The sequence below is a fragment of the Helicoverpa zea genome, chromosome 5 (assembly GCF_022581195.2).
Source record: "Helicoverpa zea isolate HzStark_Cry1AcR chromosome 5, ilHelZeax1.1, whole genome shotgun sequence".
NCBI classification, from domain to species: Eukaryota; Metazoa; Arthropoda; class Insecta; order Lepidoptera; family Noctuidae; genus Helicoverpa; species Helicoverpa zea.
In genome coordinates this window covers 5,191,452-5,214,605 of record NC_061456.1, presented here as the reverse complement: position 1 = coordinate 5,214,605, position 23,154 = coordinate 5,191,452, and the positions used below count along the sequence as shown (strand labels likewise).

At 37.8% G+C, this 23,154-nt stretch overlaps 3 protein-coding genes and 1 pseudogene across 3 annotated transcripts; all 4 read right to left on the bottom strand.

Annotated features, from left to right (window-relative positions):
* Nucleotides 1-4,340: 4,340 nt before the first annotated feature.
* On the bottom strand, nucleotides 4,341-5,525 carry LOC124630823 (cuticle protein 21-like). Its single transcript, XM_047164836.1, has 4 exons — nucleotides 5,403-5,525; nucleotides 5,079-5,321; nucleotides 4,707-4,873; nucleotides 4,341-4,600 (listed from the first exon to the last, which is right to left on the bottom strand). The coding sequence occupies exons 1-4, from the start codon at nucleotides 5,412-5,414 to the stop codon at nucleotides 4,462-4,464; spliced, it is 561 nt and encodes a 186-aa protein (XP_047020792.1). The 5' UTR covers nucleotides 5,415-5,525; the 3' UTR covers nucleotides 4,341-4,461.
* A 4,610-nt stretch (nucleotides 5,526-10,135) lies between these two features.
* Nucleotides 10,136-11,597, bottom strand: LOC124630649 (cuticle protein 19-like). The gene is made up of 4 exons (XM_047164613.1): nucleotides 11,586-11,597; nucleotides 11,232-11,498; nucleotides 10,962-11,128; nucleotides 10,136-10,283 (listed from the first exon to the last, which is right to left on the bottom strand). Exons 1-4 carry the CDS (start codon nucleotides 11,595-11,597, stop codon nucleotides 10,214-10,216), a joined length of 516 nt encoding a protein of 171 aa, XP_047020569.1. The 3' UTR covers nucleotides 10,136-10,213.
* Nucleotides 11,598-14,065: 2,468 nt separating this feature from the next.
* Nucleotides 14,066-15,446, bottom strand: LOC124630825 (cuticle protein 7-like). The gene is made up of 4 exons (XM_047164837.1): nucleotides 15,403-15,446; nucleotides 14,920-15,204; nucleotides 14,504-14,670; nucleotides 14,066-14,213 (listed from the first exon to the last, which is right to left on the bottom strand). Exons 1-4 carry the CDS (start codon nucleotides 15,412-15,414, stop codon nucleotides 14,144-14,146), a joined length of 534 nt encoding a protein of 177 aa, XP_047020793.1. The 5' UTR covers nucleotides 15,415-15,446; the 3' UTR covers nucleotides 14,066-14,143.
* A 1,673-nt stretch (nucleotides 15,447-17,119) lies between these two features.
* On the bottom strand, nucleotides 17,120-22,052 carry LOC124630648 (annotated as a pseudogene).
* Between the last annotated feature and the right edge of the window lie 1,102 nt (nucleotides 22,053-23,154).

Below are 23,154 nucleotides of genomic sequence, written 5' to 3'. Positions count from 1 at the left end.
AAAAATATTTTTGCTGGTTGTTTACCGTTTTAACAATTGAGGAGCATTAAAACAACATTATTATATCAATAATCAATGAATGTAGTTACGTCGTCAGTTCAATCGCGACGTGTCAGGAACGCATTCTCTGAATGGCCGAACTATAAAGATCTATTAACAATAGGTGTTAACAGCTATTTATTATCTCTTATAACATTGTAAGAGTAGCACGTGCCATTAGCAATAAAGACGGACAATCCTTTTGTAATGTTTCTGTGTTCAAAAATTGCTGAAATGATTTTTGTTCCACACTACTATGTTTTGTTTGAATTGTAACTAAACTGGAGAGAATAACAACCAACATTTCTTATGCTACAACATACTGATATCGAAAAACTTGCATGAGGGCTGCATGCGCATATAATGTACCTATAAATCTGTTTCTGTGATATATTTATCGCAAATATTTTCACACTAATTAGTCCTCAGAGGTTCGTATATTTAATTTACAATTATTCAAGTGCCCACGCAGTGCTGAAAGTACACGAACCAGCATTCCGTCGATCGGACTGTGTATTGTCATGAATGAACAGAAATTGAAACCAATCCCGCGACACGAAACAATGCAACGCAAACTGTAGCTCACGATTGTAAGAATCGTTCACACTGTTACTTGAAGAGAATTAGAAAAAGTAGCAAGTACTATGGAACTTCTATGTCATTATCTGTGGTGTTCAACTTTCATACTTTATCCACCATTGCTGGTCACAGTACATAGAACGTCCCTTTTTTCAATACCTACTTAGGTATGTATGCCTAAGGTTAGGATGGGATGGACATAATAAAAAAAAAATCTGAGAATAGGAGGGACCTGCATACTATCTTTAAATTTTTACCTTACTACGAAAATTTTAACATGTAAACAAATAACATTAGTATTTTATTTACATTCCCACACTTAAATGATATAAAATGACACGTAACAAATGACCTTGGCTAATTATATTGTGGTGTAGATTTCATCTTGCAGTTATTTCGCCATCTCGCCCCAGAATGGACGCGGCCTATGTCACGCGTGGCGAAGCCGCCTCAGATCATTATCTCGTGGGCCCAAGGTCGCAGCCACTAGAAAGGTTCAACCAACCCAAGATATGATTCACCCTATCCCCTTTGCTTCAAGGAAAAATATTTCAGGAAGTTTGACCAAAAGAAAAGGAAATACTTTACATTTTTGTTTGACATTTAAAAAAAAATAAATATTTAAGCTTCAACTTTTTGTTTCCATTTACTGCTTTGCGAATTTTAAATGGTTTGACAACTGGAAAGTAGATAAGAATTAAAACAATGCGCATGGATATTAACACCTTATTTTGTCAGGTACTTTTGTTATTTAGAATTTTGCAACTTGTAATTTTGAATCCCACCAAAAACATTAAATGTAAAAAAAAGCCAATCCTCTACGCAATTCCTCCACCGTAAAAAGTTTTGAGATCGCATAGAAGCCAAGTCCTGTTCAACTTTATTTGTAATAATAAATCAATATTTTGTGACTATATCAATAGTTTTGTTCACATTACAATAATATTGACTTGGCCATGAGCACAATAAACTACAAATATAATACAGCATATCTTGGAGAGGGGAAAGTCAAACATGAAGTTTAATATTACAGAATTAAATACTTTTAGTTTATTTAATTGTTATTAAATGACCGTCAGTCAGTATCATCCAACATCAATGAACTGCACATGTACTATGGCTTATGTTTAGTCCATGGTGATCTCAAATTCCAATCAGTCCATAATCAGTCCAATCGTAAAATCATGTCCATATAGAATTTATCAATTCAATGGTATTTACACATTATTTCAAGGAGCGACTTTTAACTTGTGCTCACGGCCAAGACAATATTATTGTAATGTGAACAAAACTATTGATATAGTCACAAAATATTGATTTATTATTACAAATAAAGTTGAACAGGACTTGGCTTCTATGCGATCTCAAAACTTTTTACGGTGGAGGAATTGCGTAGAGGATTGGCTTTTTTTTACATTTAATGTTTTTGGTGGGATCTAATTTATTTTTTGTAGGTCTCTTTCTTCTCTAAGTATAGGTATAACAAATTAAATTAACTTACATGCAACTAACTAAATATGTACACAACATTTTTTTTAAATAAACTAAAAAATTTCAAAATTGTCGAATTTTTTAATCGAATATCTTTAAGAATGAAAGAGATTTATTTCAGAGGTAGATGGCGCTATCACATGAAATTTGTTTTTTTTTTTTAGAACTACTTATACTAAGCTATATAACGAAACCATAGCGCGATTTAGACCAGGACAACGCCATCTATCGTGCGAGCATGCAGTATTTGTTGCACTGCATTAATATGAAAGATTTTATCATTATTCATTTTAACCTAGCTTAAACATAATAACAATACACCACACTACGTAACAATAAAACAAATAGTAACATTTTGTACATAAATAAATAACAAAGTTATCAATGCAGTCAAAATTCATACACAATGTTCTTGAAAAAACGCAAATATAGTTTCCTATTTTTTTATTAAGTTTTAAGGTTTTTATAATTTTCCTTTTATATGTAGCTAATAACCTATCTTGGTGCCAAATTTGAAGGTTCTAAGTTTGCTAGAAGTACCTTAGACTTTTGATGATCGGTCAGTGAGTCAGTGACAAAATGGTGTAACTTTGATCGCTCATAGCTCGTAAACTATTTATTCAAATGTCTTGTAATTTTGAGACTGAGCTTGTTCTAATACTTACTCTTGGTCATCGAAAACCTAAACTCCTAGCTTTGTTCACATGGAAGATACAGGGGGCTGAAATAGCCGCGAAACGCTTCGAGAAAAGATGGTACGGCCGTGCCCGCTTTGCTCGAGTCTTGGCTGGGGCACTGCCGTGCCCTCAGATTATACAATCTGAGGCTAATACTTTCTTTTCTAAGTTACAGAAGCATTAAAGAGACAAGAGGTTTTCTTGCTATTGTAGTTAGGATCTTGTTTTATACATAAGCAAATTAATTATTATTATTCACTTAGCGACTTTTGCCTTTGAACGTACGGAAAATTCTCCATATCTCTGAATAGCCGCCATGGTCACTTGGGCACTTCTTATTTCTTCCCGAACAGATTTATTCAAAAATTAAAAGAATTAGAAATTGTATGCCTCCGGGAGTGCATTATATCGTTAACTTGCTCTTAAGTCATTTATGCCAATGACAACTTCGACTATTTTCTACAGTCATTTTCTCATGTGGGATCACTCTGGCTCAGTCTCGAATACAAAAAAACATGCTGGTAACATCAGACATCAGACATGGTCACTTACTATTGTTTACACAAGTAATGATAGGCATGAAGTCAGCCTAGACATCTTAACATTACCTATGCAGGTGATTGATCACCAGGAGTCCGGTGTCGAAACGTACCTAACCTTTATCGAACTTATATGTGCACATTTTCGTAGACAATTGTGGCAATTTATATCATTACGATTTACACATAATGGGATTTTGTTCGTAGCCACACAAATTGGTAGTCGTTATAGTGATTGCATTTAAATTGATGTCATTTATTGCAGAAATTACCCTTATGAAGGGATGTGTGAACCTAAGTAAATAAAAACGTTACCATACAAATATCTATGTGAAATTCCGTAAAAAGTAAATTAGCGTACGCGGTAACAATGGATCGGTTATTTGAGCAAATTACATGCATTATAGAGACAGATGCAATAACTAAAAAGGTGCGTTTTTCTAGGCCGTCGCGCAGTGGCTGGGGCGGTTAAGCATTTTGCGCAACTCTCCATACAATGTTCTGTAATTATCGCACCAAATCACCAGCGAGGAATGCGCGAGTGCCTTCGTCAGTCAGCACGCAACGCAACTGCGCGTGTCCACATAAATAACAACAGTAATTATTTCCAGCCAATGTCTTACTATTCAAGGGCATAATCGAAATTAATTGTTCTCAATGCATTTATTTGTTACCTAAGGGCAGTTAACGCGTAATCTCTAGTAGGCACTAAACTTGAGTTCGTTTTTGTTTTGTTGTTATTGCCTTTAAACGTTGAATGAAATGTTGTTATTGAGTTGCTGAGTATTTGTTAACTGTTATGCCAATTATGCTAATGCTCTTAGTTTAAACAAGATGTTTAAGTAAATCTCAAAAATGTTTTACTTATAAACAATAGTTTGTTGTTTATCTACGATAAAGGTTTGGCGTTTAGTACATATAGTGTTGTTACACATCACAGTTGGTTTGTCTTACTGAATGTTAATGTTTGGCGATCAGTAGATATGGTAAATTTTTGCAAAGTAAAACAAAGAAGTAAAATTCAGCAGCTGAGTATTTTATTTACATTCGAGTATAAATTCATATCATCATATTTACACATAAATATCACATTCAGTCATCCGTCATCATATCACACGAGTATGCTAGAGTAGTGTTCAGTAATGGAGGCCATGATGTCCGTGCGCCAGGGGGGCGACGGCGTAGTGCGCGATGGGGGCGGCGTGGACCACGGGGGCAGCGTGGACGACGGGGGCGGGGTGGTGGCCGGGAGTCTTGTGGACTACAGCGTTGAAACTGGAACGAAGGAACATACATTACTCATATGAAAATCAAAATCTCTATGAAATATTTGACGTTGCCTTATTGCTCGAAGATTGTGATTCACAGAATGTTGCCTTACCCGTGGTGGTCGTCAGCGGTGTACTCTACTTTGCGCACGGAACCGTCAGGCTCAACCAGGGAGTAGCTGCCGTGCACGGCACCACCGTCGCGGCTCTCGTGCTGGGACTTGTGGTCACCGGTGTGAGGGTCAGCCACGGAGTAAGCGTAGTCGTATTTGGGGTGAGACTGGAAAATAATAGTTCATAAAATTACTTATCATTGTTTTGGCCTCAATCTTTTTGTTGTAATGGATCAAAGGAAATTAGCTAGTAAATGATTTCAGGATATCCGTTTGGTGGTAATAACCACTTAATTTGTGGCTGTGGCTAAGACCTTGTGCAATAGCTGGTATCCTAATTTATGATCTTATTGTTCTGTTTGTTATACTTACGTATTCGGCGTGGACGGCGATGGGGGCGGCGTGGACTACGGGGGCGGCGTGGACGATGGGGGCGGCGTGGACTACGGGAGCGGCGTGGACGATGGGGGCGGCGTAGTGCGCAGGGGCGTAGTGGGCCGGCGCATAGTGCGCGGGTGCATCGTGGCGCACGATGCTCTGGGAGGACACCGCGCTGTGGTGCACGGGCAGGAGGCCGGCGCTGGCGGCGGCCAGCACAGCGCTGAGGGCGAACACCTGGACACAACCAAAATACATTTATAATTCACGGTTTTTATTTATTTCTCAAAATATGTTTTGAAATATGACTGTTCTTACTTTGGTGAACATTTTGCACTAGTTAATCAGAGCAGGTGACTGATACCATTATCGGGCCGGAGTGTGACTTTTATATGAAAAGCAAAACGGAGCCGCAGTCCTGTTGGTGGTGGGGAGTGCGGTCACTTCAGTTCCGTAACTTTGACACCGCGAGGTCGTTGGTTACTCGCACACATAGGCCCGATTATAATTCACAGACAATCGCCTTCCCGCGCGGCCTGTGGGCGCCCTGCACCGCCATACCCGACATTATCTCCGATATCGACGTTGCGTGAGTGATTGCGATAATCAATCTAGTTTTTTATTGTGATTCAGACTAGAGGATCAAGGGCAACATTCGAGTGATTTGAAGACATTAGTTTGCATATAACATATGAAGGTTCTTGTTAATAAATTATTACCAATTTTGAAACTGTATTATTATCCGAAAACATTTTAGCCGTGTTGATGTTTTTAAACAGCCTATGATAAATTATGTTGAGTGCTTAGTAGTTAAATTCAATGTTTTGCGATGTGAATGCACGCACTCTGATAGTTTAGGATATGCCTGGTGTATTAAGAGGTTTTTATAAAAAAAAGCTTAATTCGAGCTTTCAAGCATGTTCCATTAATTTAACTCACGCGAAGATAACGAACCTATCTTGTATGCATTGTAGGGTTTGCCTTCAAACAAAAATTGCCACATGTCACACAAATTTTAATTATGAACGACAATTGAAATTCGATTGCCTCAAATTATTAGCTTGGTGTTATAATTACAGCCAGTATGTGATTGCGACAAAGCAATATCAAATGCACCGGGTTCGACCACACGGCGGTCAAATACTCAGCACGTAGAACGTTGCCAGTGTTCAGTTTCCTAACCGATGCTCGTAACGCGATCACAGACACTTGATATCATAAATTAAACGTTGTTGTAACTAATAGACCCATATTGGTTCACAAAAAGAATTTTGATAATAGCCTGCCTTTACAAAACAGTTTGCGAGTTAGGCAAAGCAATTAACAGCGCTTTCAGAACTTAATTTAGTATTAAATGAATCACCTTTGATAATGGTCGGATTAAATCTAAGCTTATCTAGAACAGCCTGTCGATATGATGAAGAGTCTAACATTAATTTTCTGCTGCATTTACTTGGAGTGCATTAAGTACAGGTAGGTACTTTAATTATCTACGACGTCTACGGGAGATTTCGAATGTTAAACTAATGCTTTAGCTAATTTTATTGGAATAGGAGAGGTAAGGTGCTTATCAAATGCATCCTTAATACAAAATCATATTTAACTTATATTTGTTTATTTGAAGATACCTATTTAACTCTAAAACTTCATGGGGTCACGTACACTTACGCACATACATACACATTTGTCAAAAACAGACAATTACAACATTTTTAACAGCTACAAACTACAATGTATTTTCATCACGTCTAACTTGACATCATATTTTTAGGCGAGCACATACAACAATGTGCAAGTATGCGTGCAATAGTTCAGGTGTCGAACGAATCACTCGAAAACTATGTACGAACCGTGTTTCAACACTTTCAGTGTGGAAAATGACTTAATTACAATTAAATATTCAAAATATTTGAAAGGTGCTCACGATTATTGGTCGTAACTGATTTAATTGTTACGAATATATTCTGTAAAAGGTGGTCGTTATCGTGGCCTAAAGGTCCGGCCATATCTTGCCGTCGTGATCCGATACCGCCTTCGTCACGGAAGCCGAATACCTATAATTCGACTAACATACATTTTATTGTTCGGAAGGTCACACTTAATAATAGTTTTGATTGAAAGGTAATAAGAAACGATAGTTCAGAGGTCACTCACCCGATAATTGTCTGGCCGTGACTCGGAACTGACTATTTATATTAATCAGAGCTTATTGTTGACAGCAGTTTTTCTTTGTGTGCTGCTAACAAAGACGTATGATAGTTCTTAGAATAATACATGACTTTTTTTGTTCAAAAAATCAAATATCTTAGGCGCATATCGTATCAAGATTATTTGTTTAATATATTTAAATTATGTTAATAATCATGTCAACATATGCATTTGATACAGCGTGACTGGTTTCAATCAGTCGATCGTTTAAGGAATTCCGGGCCGTAAATCTTGATACGGTTTTCGGAAGTTTTTATACGAGTTCAATTTATTCCGGTTCAGCCGGTGCTTAAATTCATTTACTTACGTTAGTAATGCATCCGTTAGATTGTTCCGGATAGTTTGCGTAAAATTAAAGATACAATGTCAAGTTTGCCACTGTTATTATTATCCATTTTCAGTACAAGATTTTGCGCGATGTCGCAGCACATGATACGTATTACTACTGATACTTTGTTGAGCCTAATTTTGCAAAATATAATGTTAAAAACTAATTACAACCATTTTTCATCTAAATGGCTACATTATAATGATATATTCGCAAACGAGCTACATAATATATGCCAACGAATTTCTTCATCAAAGAAAAGTCTACTAGTAAATTACCTCTAGCCTTTGGAAGAATAATGATTCGGAAGAGCCTAATTATATGGCAGCTACTATAATTTAACCAGGTGTTAATCTAACTTTAATTTGCTCGTAACTTTGACGAAACCGTTTGAATTAAATTATAAAATTAAGTAGTATGTGTAAAGTTAACTAAGCCTGTTGCGTTAAATGATGGTATTGCAAAACGAAACTTCAATCGTTGGAGTGAAATGAGTGCAATATCAACGGATATAGGAGTGAATGTTTTAGGAGCAATGTGCCGAACAGTGCGCGATAAAACTCGTTGCTTATGACATCGTAAACTTGTAAGTCCAGGCAGTTATCTCGCTGACAGGGGCGTTAGCAACATTGCTTGGGCCGAGAAATTATATGTGCTATTTGTCGGCGCTCTAGCATTATGTATTGACAAACTGTTTACTGTGTAGGCCTAGACTTCCAACGAGCTTTCGAATGTAAACCAATTGACACATAGTAGCATTCCCAATCATTGATCTATTCCTACTATTACGTGGTTATTTTCCAAGTCAAACCATTGTTTCAAAAAGCGAGGAATTAAGGTAACGGTTCACACAATTGGTCGGAATCGCCTTGAGATCAGTCTCAAGGTACTGCAGTCACGACACGTAATAAACCGTAGGGCCTAATGATATGAATAGTGCATGAGAGTGACAATTTGCAATGTTATGGCTTATGAAAATTGTTCATAGCTTATCCTTGAAAGGTAATCGTATTTGTATTTCGTAGTAATGTAGCAGTAGTTAAGAAAAGGGACACGTTGAATAAAACACTAATAATATGGTAAATCTTGCTTTTTTGCTATTTGTAAGAATTTCTCACGGTAAGTCCCCAGTGGACACTGAATTAAGGTTAAGTACATACGTAAGTGCAGTAGTAGTAGTAATATCTACATACAAAGAGCAAAGTCGCAATTGGTTTTTAGAAGGTAAATATCATTTGTTCTTAGCAAGTTCAAGAATTTGCGACCTGTAAATGTCAACCCTTACCATCGATAGATCTAGATTAGTGTTCGAGTGTACATAATTCTGTGTCGACCCCACTCGATACAGGCAAGTTCTTGTGAACTATTTGGTCCGTGTTCATATTTGTTGTGTTACCGAACAAACAGGTGTTCGTTTCTAAACAACTATAGCTTAAATCCTTGATTGGCATAATCTCTTCTATCTTTAACCGACTTCCCAAAAAGGAGGAGGTTATCAATTCGGCCGGTATGTTTTTTTTTTTTTTTTTTTTTTTCTATGTATGTACATCGATTACTCCGAGGTTTATGGACCGATTTACGTGATTCGTTTTTTGTTCTACTCGATATAGCTGCCAGTTGGTCCCATAGTCATCAGGTCAGGATCTGATGATGGAAACCCTGAGAAATCGAGGGCAACGTTCGAAAGTTGTAGGCATACATAGAGTAAAAACTTGACACTCAGGTGTATGCCTGAAAGTACTATTCAACAGTGAAGATTTGAAGCTGACCTGATGATGGAGACCAGAGAAGGTCGAGGGAACTCGACAACTGAATATGTAAACTACCTCGTGTTTGGGCTTATATTATTTGTATTGACGAGATCTTTGTAACAGTGAAGGTTTGCAGCTGACCTGATGATGAAGACCATCAGAGAAGGTCGAGGGAAATCGACAACTGAATATGTAAAATACCTTGTATTTGAGCTTAAATTATTTGTATTGATGAGAACTTTCTACTTATGCGGATAATGACAGCTATTCGTATCACTGAAAAGCTGTAAATAAAAAACTTTTTTACAAAAAAAATTAACCGACTTCCAAAAACACTAAAAAGCCAAAAAAAACTCTTTTTAGGTGCATCTGCCTAGAAGTCGGTGGCAAAATTAACTTAGGAACATCCATTAGACACCGACTTCTAGGCAGATGCACCTAAAAAGAGTTTTTTTTGGCTTTTTAGTGTTTTTGGAAGTCGGTTAATTTTTTTTGTAATTTAGTTAACACGTGGGTGCAAATTAATTACAATCGAGTTCCTGATAGGTATTCGACAGCAAGACTAACTTTCGACAGACTAGAGAATTTGCAAGTCCTACGAAAGCCTATTTCTTAATTTCAGGTTACAATTCTTCCGACTTTGTTGCCTTGGCGTAGGTACTTTTAAATTAGTATTATAAAATACTGGTAAGCTAAGACAGCATCAACTTAAATTATAATTGAAAATGTCATGGTTTCGTTTGTTATTTTTAATGACTAATTATAAACATAAGAACATACACGAAGATCACAGCGGGTATAAATAAGGTACATTGTGGCTCTTAAAGCTTAAAGTTGGAGATCTAGTAATGGTGGTACTGGGACGAGTAGATGTGATGACTGGGACCGGAGTTGTGCACGACCGCGTTAAAACTGCAACCAAAACAAAACAATCCGATAAATATTATGACAAGATAATAGTCGGAACAGGTTCCAATACCAGTTTGTTATCACGACACCTGTTCGCTGATACCTGTTGTCAGTCAGTAGCACGTGGGTCACACGAGTTCATTACTCATACGTTACTAGTCCGGCCGTTTACCGGTTTGACTAGCATGTGACTTAATACGACGTAATTTTACAACTCTCATGTGTGTGAACTAACAAAGCTCCGTAAACGAACAAATATGGCAGGTCAGTAGTTTTGCGCAATTTGGGGAAAGTTGCACTCTCATCAATGGTACGTCATTACGTATGCAGTTTGTGTTTAGATTTTATTTTACATAATTTTAGAAATAATGTTCGTGCTCTAACTTCTGGGTATTCTAGTTCTGAATTGATTACATATTAGTAGTCAAACATTAGAACAATATTAAACGGACCACTGGTTTGTCTTGATTTACTAAAATACGAAGTGAAAACTATTATTTATTTATTTATTTGGACCAGTGACACTGTATTTGTTTCGTAAATACGCAATGTATTGCGTAGACGTCCGATGAGAGATTCACATTAGTGAAACTTTCAATTTTAACCACTGCAAACAGATGCAAATTTTCTGCTACTTGACGGTGTTCCCCAGATGCTTATAAGCAGAACAAGATGACTTACCCATTGTGGTCGTCGGCGGTGTAGGAGACCTTGCGGAAGGAGCCATCAGGCTGCAGCAGAGAGTATTCTCCCTTCACGACATCACCATCACGGACCTCGTGCTGGGACTTGTGGTCGCCAGTGTGAGGGTCTTCCACGGAGTACGAGTACTTGTATTTGGGGTGAGACTGCAAAAAGCAAATCAGGACGTTAAAGGAAAACTTACACCTATGACTTATTTTCTAAATATCTTTTTATAAATTAGGTTCACAAAGCTGTCGCATTACGTACGTAGTAGTCCTCGTGTCCATGGCTATAGTGGCCACCATGTACTTCAACGGGAGCAGCGATGGCGTGAACAACAGGGGCGGCGTGGACGACGGGAGCTGAGTGTACGATGGGCGCTGCGTGGACAATTGGGGCGTGAGCATAGGCAATGGGAGCCGCGGCATAGTGCGTGTCATGGTGCACCAAATTGTGCTGGGACGACACAGTGTAACCACCGTGCCCTAGGTGACCAGCGCGGGCCACAGCTACCAAGGCGCTGACTGCTAAAATCTGCACAGAAAAAAAATATGTTTTTTTTTCACTTCGTCGGAAAATTTTGGTACACTTCACTTCACTTTTGAACACGGGAAGACTTACTTTAGCGAACATTTTTGTGTGGGATTGTGCGTGCGTGACTGACATACATATGATAAGCAGCAGTGGGTTTTATAAGAATTGGCTCGGGTAGTCCGGTGGGGCGCCGAAAGCACCAAGCGGCGCGTCCCCGCGGCCGCAAGGTCACCGCGCTTTGTCTTCGACATTCTCGCGGCAAATTATCAAAATGATTGTTACTTAATGAAAATACTCTGTGAACTGTGATACTACACTTTGTTATACTAGGTCAATGCGTACAATGATACGTTATTGTCGTTGTGCGTAATATTTTGAAAGTCAATGTTGTTGTTTCCAAAAATAGAACTTTTTTAATGTAAAGCAGATTTGTCTAATCAGTAAAAAATAATCAAAAACTTGTTAGTGTCTTACGAGCTTTTGTTATTTTATTCATAAGTCTTGTGTAAGCTTAGCTTAGGAAAACCTCAAAGAACTTTGTTTTTCACTGTGGTTTATGCTGAGCTCAGAACAGAGTTTAGATAATGCTGATTCTCTGATAAAGCAGTCCAAACCACAAACGACCAACAGTTGTACCACAAGCGATCAAAGCGGAGCTTTATTGTGTTTTCTGAAAATATATGAAGATAAATATAGAAGATAAATTATACCATAGTTATTGCATTAATTGTAACTGGGCCACACGCATAACATTATTGAAGATTATGTAGCACCGCTAGTTTCTCTACAAATAACGTAAAATACTGTTTACGTTTGCCACAAGTGCGTGAAAAAACAAACTGGTTTAAATGCCGTTTGTCTCTGACAGCTCTCTTACCATCTTACTACGGATTCATTAATCGATCCATCCTTTGTTTTGAGAATGGCGATTGAATTTTGACATAAGCTTTAAATAAATAATGTACCGACTTGCCGAGTGTCGAAGTTGTTTATTGATGAGAACTGTAGAAACAATTTTTCTTTGGAAAAACAAGGGCAAAAGTATCATCACGATTATTTCTAGACATTTAAAAATTATTTAAAAGGAAGCAATAAAATATATAAAGTGAAACATAATCAGCTCACATAGTTTGGCAATGTATACAATGTATGTAAGTACCTACATACGACGTCCGACATATTGAACGGTACTGGGAAGGAAATTGTTATAGTCACTTATATTTTTGTTATACCTCTAATTAGTAAAATGGCAGTATAATCACATTATTTGTTGAGTACTAAAATACAAAGGTTTAAAAAAAATGTACTTAATTGGTAAACGTTTTACGTGTAAAAAAAAGTGTTGGCACTTTATTTACGCTAAAAGCTCATTGACACATGGTACTTTTATTGAAAAAAAACTCATGCAAAGGGTAAGGAATATTTGTTTACAATACACAAAACACAGTTCGGTACTGACGAACGTATCAGCATACATTGTTTACATCTAGATTATGAGATTTTGATGGCTATTGTCCGACACAAACGTATTCCCATCCCTTGAAACGTTATTAGAATGTTTGTATCCAAAACATTGCACGAGTGTTGATATGAACATGCATATTAGACACAAATATTTTTTTTAATAACATGGAAAAAGAAAATGATAACGTGAAAGAAATTGTTAAATATGAAATGTAAAAGCAGCCTTCGGAAGGTACCTACGGACTGTATTGCTCAATATGAAGGATGTTCACACTAAGGTGCTTACTTGAATATCATAAACAGTAGGTATAACTGTGTTTTGTTAACACCTTGTTTAAATTTTCCATTGACGTCCTTTGCTTCGTAATTAATTTAGTACAGTTAACAATTTTCCGTTGCGCTGTTGTTATGATTATAAAGAAAAATTGCAGACCATCAACAAGTACCAGGAAGAGCAAAGAAGTATTTATGCTAAATTCACTAACGGATTTTATTTACCAAAATAGTTGGCTATTCATTCAATCAATATGGAAATTCTAACGAGATATGTAAGAGCTATAAGAAGTTTGACAACGTACAATGTCTTATTGCTGGCCAAGTATTTAGTATCGCCGAAAACTACTGCGTATCCGTAACATCAATAACATCGGTAACATCAGTACGTTTTTGTGGTACCTTGATTTTTGTAAGATAAGTTTTTGAAGGGCAAGAAGCGAATAGTGTCTTACCCAAGATTTACCGGAGTGGGTAAATAACAGTTATGTTTTTATAGCCGGAATCACGCAAGCGCAACAGCCTTGCTATAAAATTATAATATCTGATAAGTCTCGACCTAGCGCCAAATAATTTTCTTTATAACGTGCATTTTATAATGTGTGAACTTGTCATGTTCGCAATGACGGTTACATACTCGTTTACAGCTTTACAGTAATTTGATTGAATGCCTTGATAAAAATTGCGGTTTTCAGTAGCATTTTAGCACGAATAACATTGTATTTTATTTACTTGCATTATTTATCTTTTATGCTAATTTTAAGTGTCGTATCTTTATTAGACTATTCAAGCAAGGTGTACGGGAGGGGAGTAATAAATTAGAGCAAAGATATTGTGTAATAAATAATTTATTATTTTAATTTATAGTCGTATTTGGTTTCAGCAGGTCGTCAATATAAATCCACTCATTAATAGTGTTGGTGGTACTCAGGAGCCGGGTGGAGATTGGGAGCCGAGGTATGTACTACGGCATTGAATCTGAAGCAAATGAGAAATCATAAGTATCACGAATGCTTTTAACATTCTTTCTTAGTTAGACTTCGATATTTGCTATTCAGGAAAGTCTAGGTTTTTACGTTTGTGACTTTTCAGCAAACCACACAAATTAAACGACTTGTATGTTTATACGTATTTATGTTTGTGCGTGGTTATCTCACGCGTACCTACTCACGCAATTTCAGCATAGTATTTTTTCAGACTTAGGAGGAGGTTTTAGACAAAAATTGAAGTCGTTTTCTTTTGCACCTAAATAAAAATTCATAACTTACCCATTGTGGTCATCGGCGGTGTACTCGACATCACGCACTGAGCCATCAGGCTGTACCAGTGAGTAATGGCCACGAACAACATCGCCGTCGCGGACCTCGTGCTGGGACTTGTGGTCACCGGTGTGAGGGTCAGATACTGAGTACTCGAACGCGTATTTGGGATGGGCCTGAAATTTATTTCATTATAGACATTAAAATTCTGAAGTGTTTGCTTCAACTTACTTGATAAATGATCTAAAACATATAGTATAACTAAGATCTTAATCATAAGGAAGGGAAAGAGTTAATTAACATTATAACAGCAGTAATCTGGTATCAGATGCTTGAATTAACTATTAAGCTAGCTTTTGTCTGACCCACAGTTACTTTACTCAAAGAGTACAAGTTAACCCTAAGTATATTTAGACTATACTTACGTCATGTTCTTCGTGATGGTCGTGATGGTCGTCATCGTCATAATGCCCATCATAAGCTTCAGCAGCAGCATACGGGATAGGCGCAGCGTAACCACCTTCGTACGGCACGGCGTACGCCGCTTCATACGGCGCAGCGTACCCCGCGGCGTACGGGATGGCGTATGGCGCGGCGTAAGGAGCGGCGTATGGCGCGGCGTAGTGACCACCGTGGTGCACGATGCTTTGAGAAGATACGGCGTGACCGTGTCCGTGGGCTGCGGCCAGCATCGCACCGAAAGCTACCAGCTGAAGACAGAAAGCACATATTTTGTGATTAAAGCACTTTATAGATTCACGGTTGATTTCAAAGAAGATCCCAATGTATAAAAGTATTGATGTATGAGAATGATTTAGTTACACTGCACTTTCTTTTGTTATTTCACTTGTTATATTCGCCGGGAATTTATAATTTGACACACAGAAATGTAAATGTCTAAAACTTACTTTGCTGAACATTTTGTAGTTGTTTAGATCAAAGTCAATCAATGATTGATGACAAATTCCGCTGACCGTGGTTTTTATATTAGTTAAAACTGTAACAAGTGGGGTTGACCATACCGCATGCAGACCTCGCGACAGTGACAATACCAAGGTCATCTTAAAAAAAGCGATTATAGAATCGCAAAATATGTCATGGTATCGATAACCGCCGTGGCCATGTCATGCCGTCTAAATGTGCATGTTTTGTTCGGCTACATAAAAAATGTTGTACGCATGAACGAAATTTTCAAACGCATAGGTTGATGGATGAAGCAGTGACACTTAGTACAAAAGCTTCGCATCCATTTGAAGGATGTAAAAGCTGTCGTAACACGAATAAGTTGACAATCTGACGTCGCAGATTGGTAGTGGCAGGACTAGTAGTGCATTATGTGCCACCCATATTGCTTGTAATTTTAAAATTCATCAGGTAATTTTAATATTAGTTGAGATCTTTGTGATAAGGAGAATATAGCGATATGATTATAGCGTCCTTACATTATTATGACATTCATCACCTCCCATCACATGTGCCTTTTCCCATCACATTATTATAATATTCAGAAAAATATAAATATGAAAAATCAGTACCTATCAAATTACTTCAGAGCTGAAGAAGAATCATTTGTCATCACGTTGTTCCATGTAAACAAGGTCGTAACAACCGCGAAGTCCTACGTGATGCCAAACTGAATGAAAGAAAAAGGCCACAGAGATCATTACTGTTCAGTGTAACTTCCACAAAAAACTGCAGATATTTTGTCGTTCGATACAATTATTCTTATTATAGTATTTTTTGTAGCAGTTCTGGGTTGACTTAAGGCTACGTTTTTTGGCATAATAGATTTGAACAATGTTATATAGCATTGCTAATCGTGTTGTGTAATAAGTTTTACAACTTCATTGATAAGATACGGTCGCTTATTAAATTAACGTATTTTTCGCTGACATACATATAAGAGAGCTTTTAAGAATTCAGTAAAAGTTTGTGGCGGACTAAAACCTTTATAGTCGGAACTTTTTGTGTGTGTGTTTTATTTTATATTTTATTAATTTTTCTCCGTCAAAATAGTCTGACAGATCACGTCGGGGTCACCAATGTAGCATCTAAGCGAGATGCTCATAAGCGTACTACGCAGGCCTGAATAGGACTGTATTTAATAAAAATGCTTCAGCAAGATTATAAAAAGTATTGTCCTAGCATTTAGTGCCGTGTAGTCGCCACATGGTCTCCATCCGTCGTCTTTTTTCTTCACCAGGTGAAGAGGAGCGGACCAGGCGCTCTCCGACCGTCAGGCCCACCGGTAGCAAGCAAACCTCGACGTCTCGATCCAGCTCGAACATTAATCGCCAAGAAGGAATTCGAAGAGATGCTAGCAAGTGGTGTGGCCAGACGGTCGGAGAGCGCCTGGTCCGCTCCTCTTCACCTGGTGAAGAAAAAAGACGACGGATGGAGACCATGTGGCGACTACAGGGCACTAAATGCTAGGACAATGATGAGACCTGTGATCGTTAGCGCTCGCTAGGATATATAGGTCACATTCAGCAGTCGACGAAAAGAGCCATTCATATGTAACGTTCAAGAGTAGCACAAAAAACATGTAAACTGAAGTTTCATCGATTTATTTACATTTAACAAAAATATACACACACATAAATATTTAGTTTCAATTTCGTGAATTCTTAGTAAGCGTAGTAAGCGTGACCGTAGACAGGGGCTGGGTGAACCGAGGGGGCAGAGTTGTGTACCACAGCGTTGAAACTGAAAAGAAGAAAAATGTTGTGTAATTTCTGTCGCTCATTTGTTTCACGTAACTCGAGGTATTGTGGTACATACCCATGGTGGTCGTCAGCGGTGTACTCAACCTTGCGCACGGAGCCATCAGGCTGCACCAGAGAGTAGTATCCGTGCACGGCGTCTCCGTCGCGGCTCTCGTGCTGGGACTTGTGGTCACCGGTGTGAGGGTCAGACACGGAGTACTCGAAGTCATATTTGGGATGAGCCTGTTATGAAGAATACATAGTTGATTGCACAAGATAAGTACCTATATTTCAAATAAAATACGAGATGTATTTACATTAAGTCTTACGTAAGTATCGTGGCCGTCGTAGTGAGCTACGGGAGCGGCGTAGTGCGCTACGGGAGCGGCGTAGTACGCTGCAGGAGCGGCGTAGTAGAGGGGAAACGCATGAGCTTCATCGTGACGCACGATACTCTGGGAAGACACGGCGTGACCGTGACCATAGAGACCAGCGTTGGCTGCAGCCAACAGAGCGCCGAAAGCTACAATCTGAAAGTTCAAATGATATTATTCACTGATTTATATAAATAAAAAAGTTCTGTAGGTTAGAAAGTTAGGACATTTTGAAATAACAATTAAATTTTCATCTTTATATATAACAAACAACTCTTTTCTTTATACATATATTTTTTTAGTAAAACTTACTTTGCTGAACATTTTGTTGTATTGTGTATTACAACCAAGTATTGATTGATGTCAATGGATTCGTTTTTTGGTTTTATAGTTTACGATAGTATGAATTTTAGCGCAGTGGGGTAGACATGCGTGTGCACACTTGATCTGAAACATTGACATGTGTCAAGGACGCAGTTTCGTGACCAAAAATGTGATTAACTTAAATAACCAAATAAAATTAATGATCGCGTGAATATTGTACATTTAGAATTGTACGCTATTGATATAAATATATTTATTATAATATCTATCAGGTTTCCCAGGGTTGGGTAGGGTAGATAGACTAGACAGTCGCTTCATGTAAAAAACTGACAATCATGCATCATTTCATAAAAATGCTGTGTACTTCACGTAGAGTTTGTACATGTGTATGTATACACTTTTCTAGATAGTTAAAAATAAACAATATTTTTTTGCAACAAGAAAACGACTTTCAAAAACATTAGAATCTGACAATTCAAACTGTTCTATTTATTACATTTTAATATCATAGCCTAAAATTAGCGTGTTTTGCGTGTATCGTCATAGCGCTTCAGATAGAGGTAAAGACCAGTTTCCTCACTGTTTCAATCAAAAAACTTCTAGTCAGATCTCGACTGAATGTGGTTCCATCCATGCGACATCTCACTTCTTATAATGTAATATATTATCTCAATCGGGCCAACCACCTTCGAGTAAAGTTATAAGAAGCCACATCTGATAGGAGAATGTCCTCTGCTTTTCATCATCATCATCATCAGATTATCGCATTCCACTGCTGGACATAGGCCTCTCCAAGTGCACGCCACTGAGATCGATTTTCGGCTTCTCGCATCCAGCTCTTGCCAGCCGTCTTGCGCAAGTCATCACTCCACCGTGCCTGAGGACGTCCTACACTACGTTTGCCGAGGCGTGGTCTCCACTCTAGAACTCGTTTACCCCAACGGTTATCGGTTCTTCGGCTAATATGGCCAGCCCACTCCACACAGCCCTCTGCTTTTAGAAATCGGTAAATACAATCAATAACTTCTTCTAGTAGATCAAAGTTTATCCTTTAAGCAAAGCATGACCTCTTTAAAGAGGTTCAACTTCAGCTTGTGTTCAATAATTGAAGTATTTCTCATAAGAAAAAAAATCATAAAGTCGTATTCCCTTTTCAAACGTCGAGAAATTTGGACATTTTGGTAAATTGGGTTGCAACCAAACCTTCAAATTCTTGTCGCACAGAGTGCCTAGTGCGAGTTTTGCAAGTTAACTTTTTCGATGCGAAGATTATCATACCATTGAATCACGTAGCACTTATCTTAGAATTGTTAACTTAATAAAGACTGTCATCAGTACTTGGTCGTATTACACTTGAGCTCACTTTGTCATATCTAAATCATGTGACGTAGCCTACGACTCTTTATTTCAATAGACTTATAATTACGTATCGAGTTGCGAAAGCTGTCAAAACTCGGAATCAGCACTCAGATTAGTCAAAATGTAATTGTTTTCCCCGAATTTTATGTTTTAGAATTTCAGACTTGATGAATTATTTCATTTCCTTAAAAAAAAATACGAAAAATAAGTTCCAAGTTTACTATTCAGCGATATACTGAAGTAGTATTTCATTCAGAAAATACGAGCACATTATCATCTGTCTACCAGTTCAGTTGAATTCCCTAGTCTTATATATAAAAATGAATTGCAGTTCGTTAGTCTCACTAAAACTCGAGAATGGCTGTACCGATTTGGCTTTTTTTGGTTTTAAAATATTTGTAGAGGCCCAGGGAAGGTTTAAACGATACGAAGTTCGCGGGATCAGCTAGTCTTATATAATAAATCCATTTCAATAGACCGGACATTACCTTATAAAATAAAAATACCATTACCCATAACGTTCAGTCGAACATCGCAGAAAAATTAACCAAGTACCAAGACCTGGCCATAGAACTGAAACGCCAATGGCAGGCACAAACTATCAATATTGTCCCAGTTGTAATCTCGTCAACAGGAGTAATCCCCAAAAGCCTAAAACGCAGTCTAGACATCCTACAGATCCCACAGTATATATCTCACATAATCCAGAAAGCTTTCATACCTACCTTCATCTTAAATACCTGCCGAATCACCAGAAAATTTCTAACAACCTCATCCGTCACATCTACATATTCTATTTCATAATCCCCTGACCACGCTTGGCTAAGGCCCGTGTGATCAGATTAAAATACCCCTTAAAAGGGAGACAAAAAACACATAACCAAAAATAATAATATAATAATGTCGGGACACCTTTTCACACACGGTCGGTTAGCCCCATGGTAAGTTATTAATTAACTTGTGTTATGGGTGCTAACACAACTGATAAACTACATATAGCTACATATATACATATTTTATAAATACATATTGTAACACCCAGACCACGGCTAACAAGCATGCTCATCACACAAATGTCGACCGAACCGGGAATCGAACCCGGGACCTTAGGTTCGGCAGTCCGGCATGGTGACCATTGCAACTGTACTCTTAAATCTATGTACATACCTTTTACAGTGTCATACGATCCCTTTGTAGATTGTTGTCATGCTTTCTACTAATTTCTCCCAAGAATTACTATTATAAGTCTGGAAGTTAAGTAATAGCTGAGAATCTCGGTATGACACTTTTGGACATACATTTGCTTATAGACAACTAAAAGCTTTCAATTTCTTTACTTTTCTTCGCAACTGTTTATCATCAGCAAGCAATTCATCAATTGTTGTTCGTGACGCTAATATTAAATTCAAGTGTGATATTGTAATGAGTAGGTGTCAAACGTGTTTCAGCATAGAATACATCAGTCAATGTGATTAATGAAATGGTTACTCAAAGACATGTTTATTTCCTTCTCAGGAGAATTATGCAGTTTATAGTGAAGTTATCACGATTTAGTTGTATTGTTGGCATTTTCAGCTATTTTGATAACAGACTGTCTTAGGTGCGTTCGTACTTGTATGACTGTTACGGGATAACAGTTGCAGCTAGTTTAGTAGATTGGTTGCAAAAACTCTTTACGCTTTGAATGCGTAACACTAAACCAGCTTATGTTGATCAGAATATTGCTTGGTGTCTGCCATGCGGTTTAAGTTGCGAACAGACAGTTTAATTGGAGTAGAAAAGCGGGGCGTTAATTCCGAACTGAAGTCTTTATTATTGGTGGTAATATTTTCAATTCCCTTTTAGTTATCAGTCAGATTGAGGATAATAATCGAACATGTAATAATAAAATGTGGATAAGTATATTATTTTTTATTTGGAATATCATTCATTCTTTTGGTATGTATAAAACAATAAATAGGCACACACAACATATACATATTATTCATAGATGTACGCTCAGTAATGATGGTAAGCGTGTCCGTGGATGGGAGCGGGGTGGACCGAGGGGGCGGAGTTGTGCACCACAGCGTTGAAACTGAAAAGAAAATACAACGTTATATTTGATGAAGTTATAAACAAGAGTTGTGAATTGTTTTTTAATATATCTTGTAAAGAAAGAAGAGGAAAAACATACCCGTTGTGAGCATCAGCAGTGTATTCAACCTTGCGGATGGAACCGTCAGGTTGGGCCAGAGAGTAGTATCCGTGCACGGCGTCTCCGTCGCGGCTCTCGTGCTGGGACTTGTGGTCACCGGTGTGGGGGTCAGCCACGGAGTACGCGAAGTCGTATTTGGGGTGAGCCTAGTGTTTGATATAAATTAGAATTTCATAGCACCAAAACAACTTCATTATATGAATGTAGTAGTAACTTACGTAGGTATCGTGTCCGTCGTAGTGGGCTACGGGAGCGGCGTAGTGCTCAGCAGGGGCAGCGTAGTGCGCTACGGGAGCGTAGTGGGCAACAGGCGCGGCGTAGTGCGCTACGGGGGCAGCGTAGTGCAGAGGTTCATCGTGACGGATGATGCTCTGGGAGGACACAGCGTGGCCATGGCCCAATAAGCCAGCGTTGGCAGCGGCCAACAGCGCGCTCACAGCTACGATCTGGAAGTAACACTCTATGCTATAGTCACTTATTTACGTTCACTGGTAAATTCACTACATATTTTATTCATTTGTTTATAATATTAAATTTCAAAAATTTTATCTTACTTTGCTGAACATTTTTGTTGTTTGATTTGCAATGGTCAAAATATATTTGATAACGTTACGAATTGTTGTATGATTTTATATATGAAACACAAAGACGTAAGTTCTGCTGAGGTGGGGCGGAGAAATGTATGCACTTGACTCTGAATAAATTGTCAGGTCTCAAGGTCACAGATACTATTTCTTACGTTACACTATTCGCATTCATAAATGTTGGTAGTTACTTTTAACAATAGCACACGAATCTCATAAAATAAATTCGATTTTGTTTAGTGCATGATATTATTTCATCAAGAGACATAAAAACCTCTGTTAGGTTTAACCCGGAAATACTTATATTGCTTTTGCTTTTCCATATTTTAAGAGATATGGTAATCAAAAATAACGTTACTCATAAATATATAGGTAATCAAAGTTGAAACTATACAGTTTGCACAGTTAATAAATTTCAGGGTATTCAGATTTTCTTCGTCTTGAAAATGTGATGATATTTTCTTATATAACCTGAGCGTTTACTGTATGAGCTTTTGAGCTTTTTATTTCATCCGTACAGGTGGTATTATAATGATAAATGTTTTATTGGCATAAAAATAAGGTACGATTATATTAGAAGCCCTGGCTCCTGAGCTGGGTAAGACCCTAGTTACAGGAGCCAGAGATATAATGAAATTAAATTGCGAGTGGCGAATATTCAGAAGCCAATCTATCTTACACAGATTGAGAATATAGATCATTAATCGTTCCATATGAAACACTGGTACTCAGTTGTATCTGATTACATCAAAAGTCATCAGAGGTTTCTAAATTGAATATTCACTTCACACGTTATGTAAAACTGAAATATGTTTCAAAGTCTTTCGTTATAATATAATCAAAGTCAGTGTCGTTAACAACATACCCCTGGAAATCAGATATAATAACACAACAGAGATGGCACCAGCAGGATAAGCTGGCGTCTCATAAAAAAGGGTAATGAAGACGTTCTCTTAGTAGTTTTGGATCTAGAAATATTAGTCTTGTCTTACAGTGCGAAGCATTGTTTTCCTATCTATGACTTAATTATATGTAGCTAATGTTATGTTAATTTATATGTCGTTCCCATTCATCTCATTCCATTCATCTCAGCCGTAACACTGACTACGGAGTAATA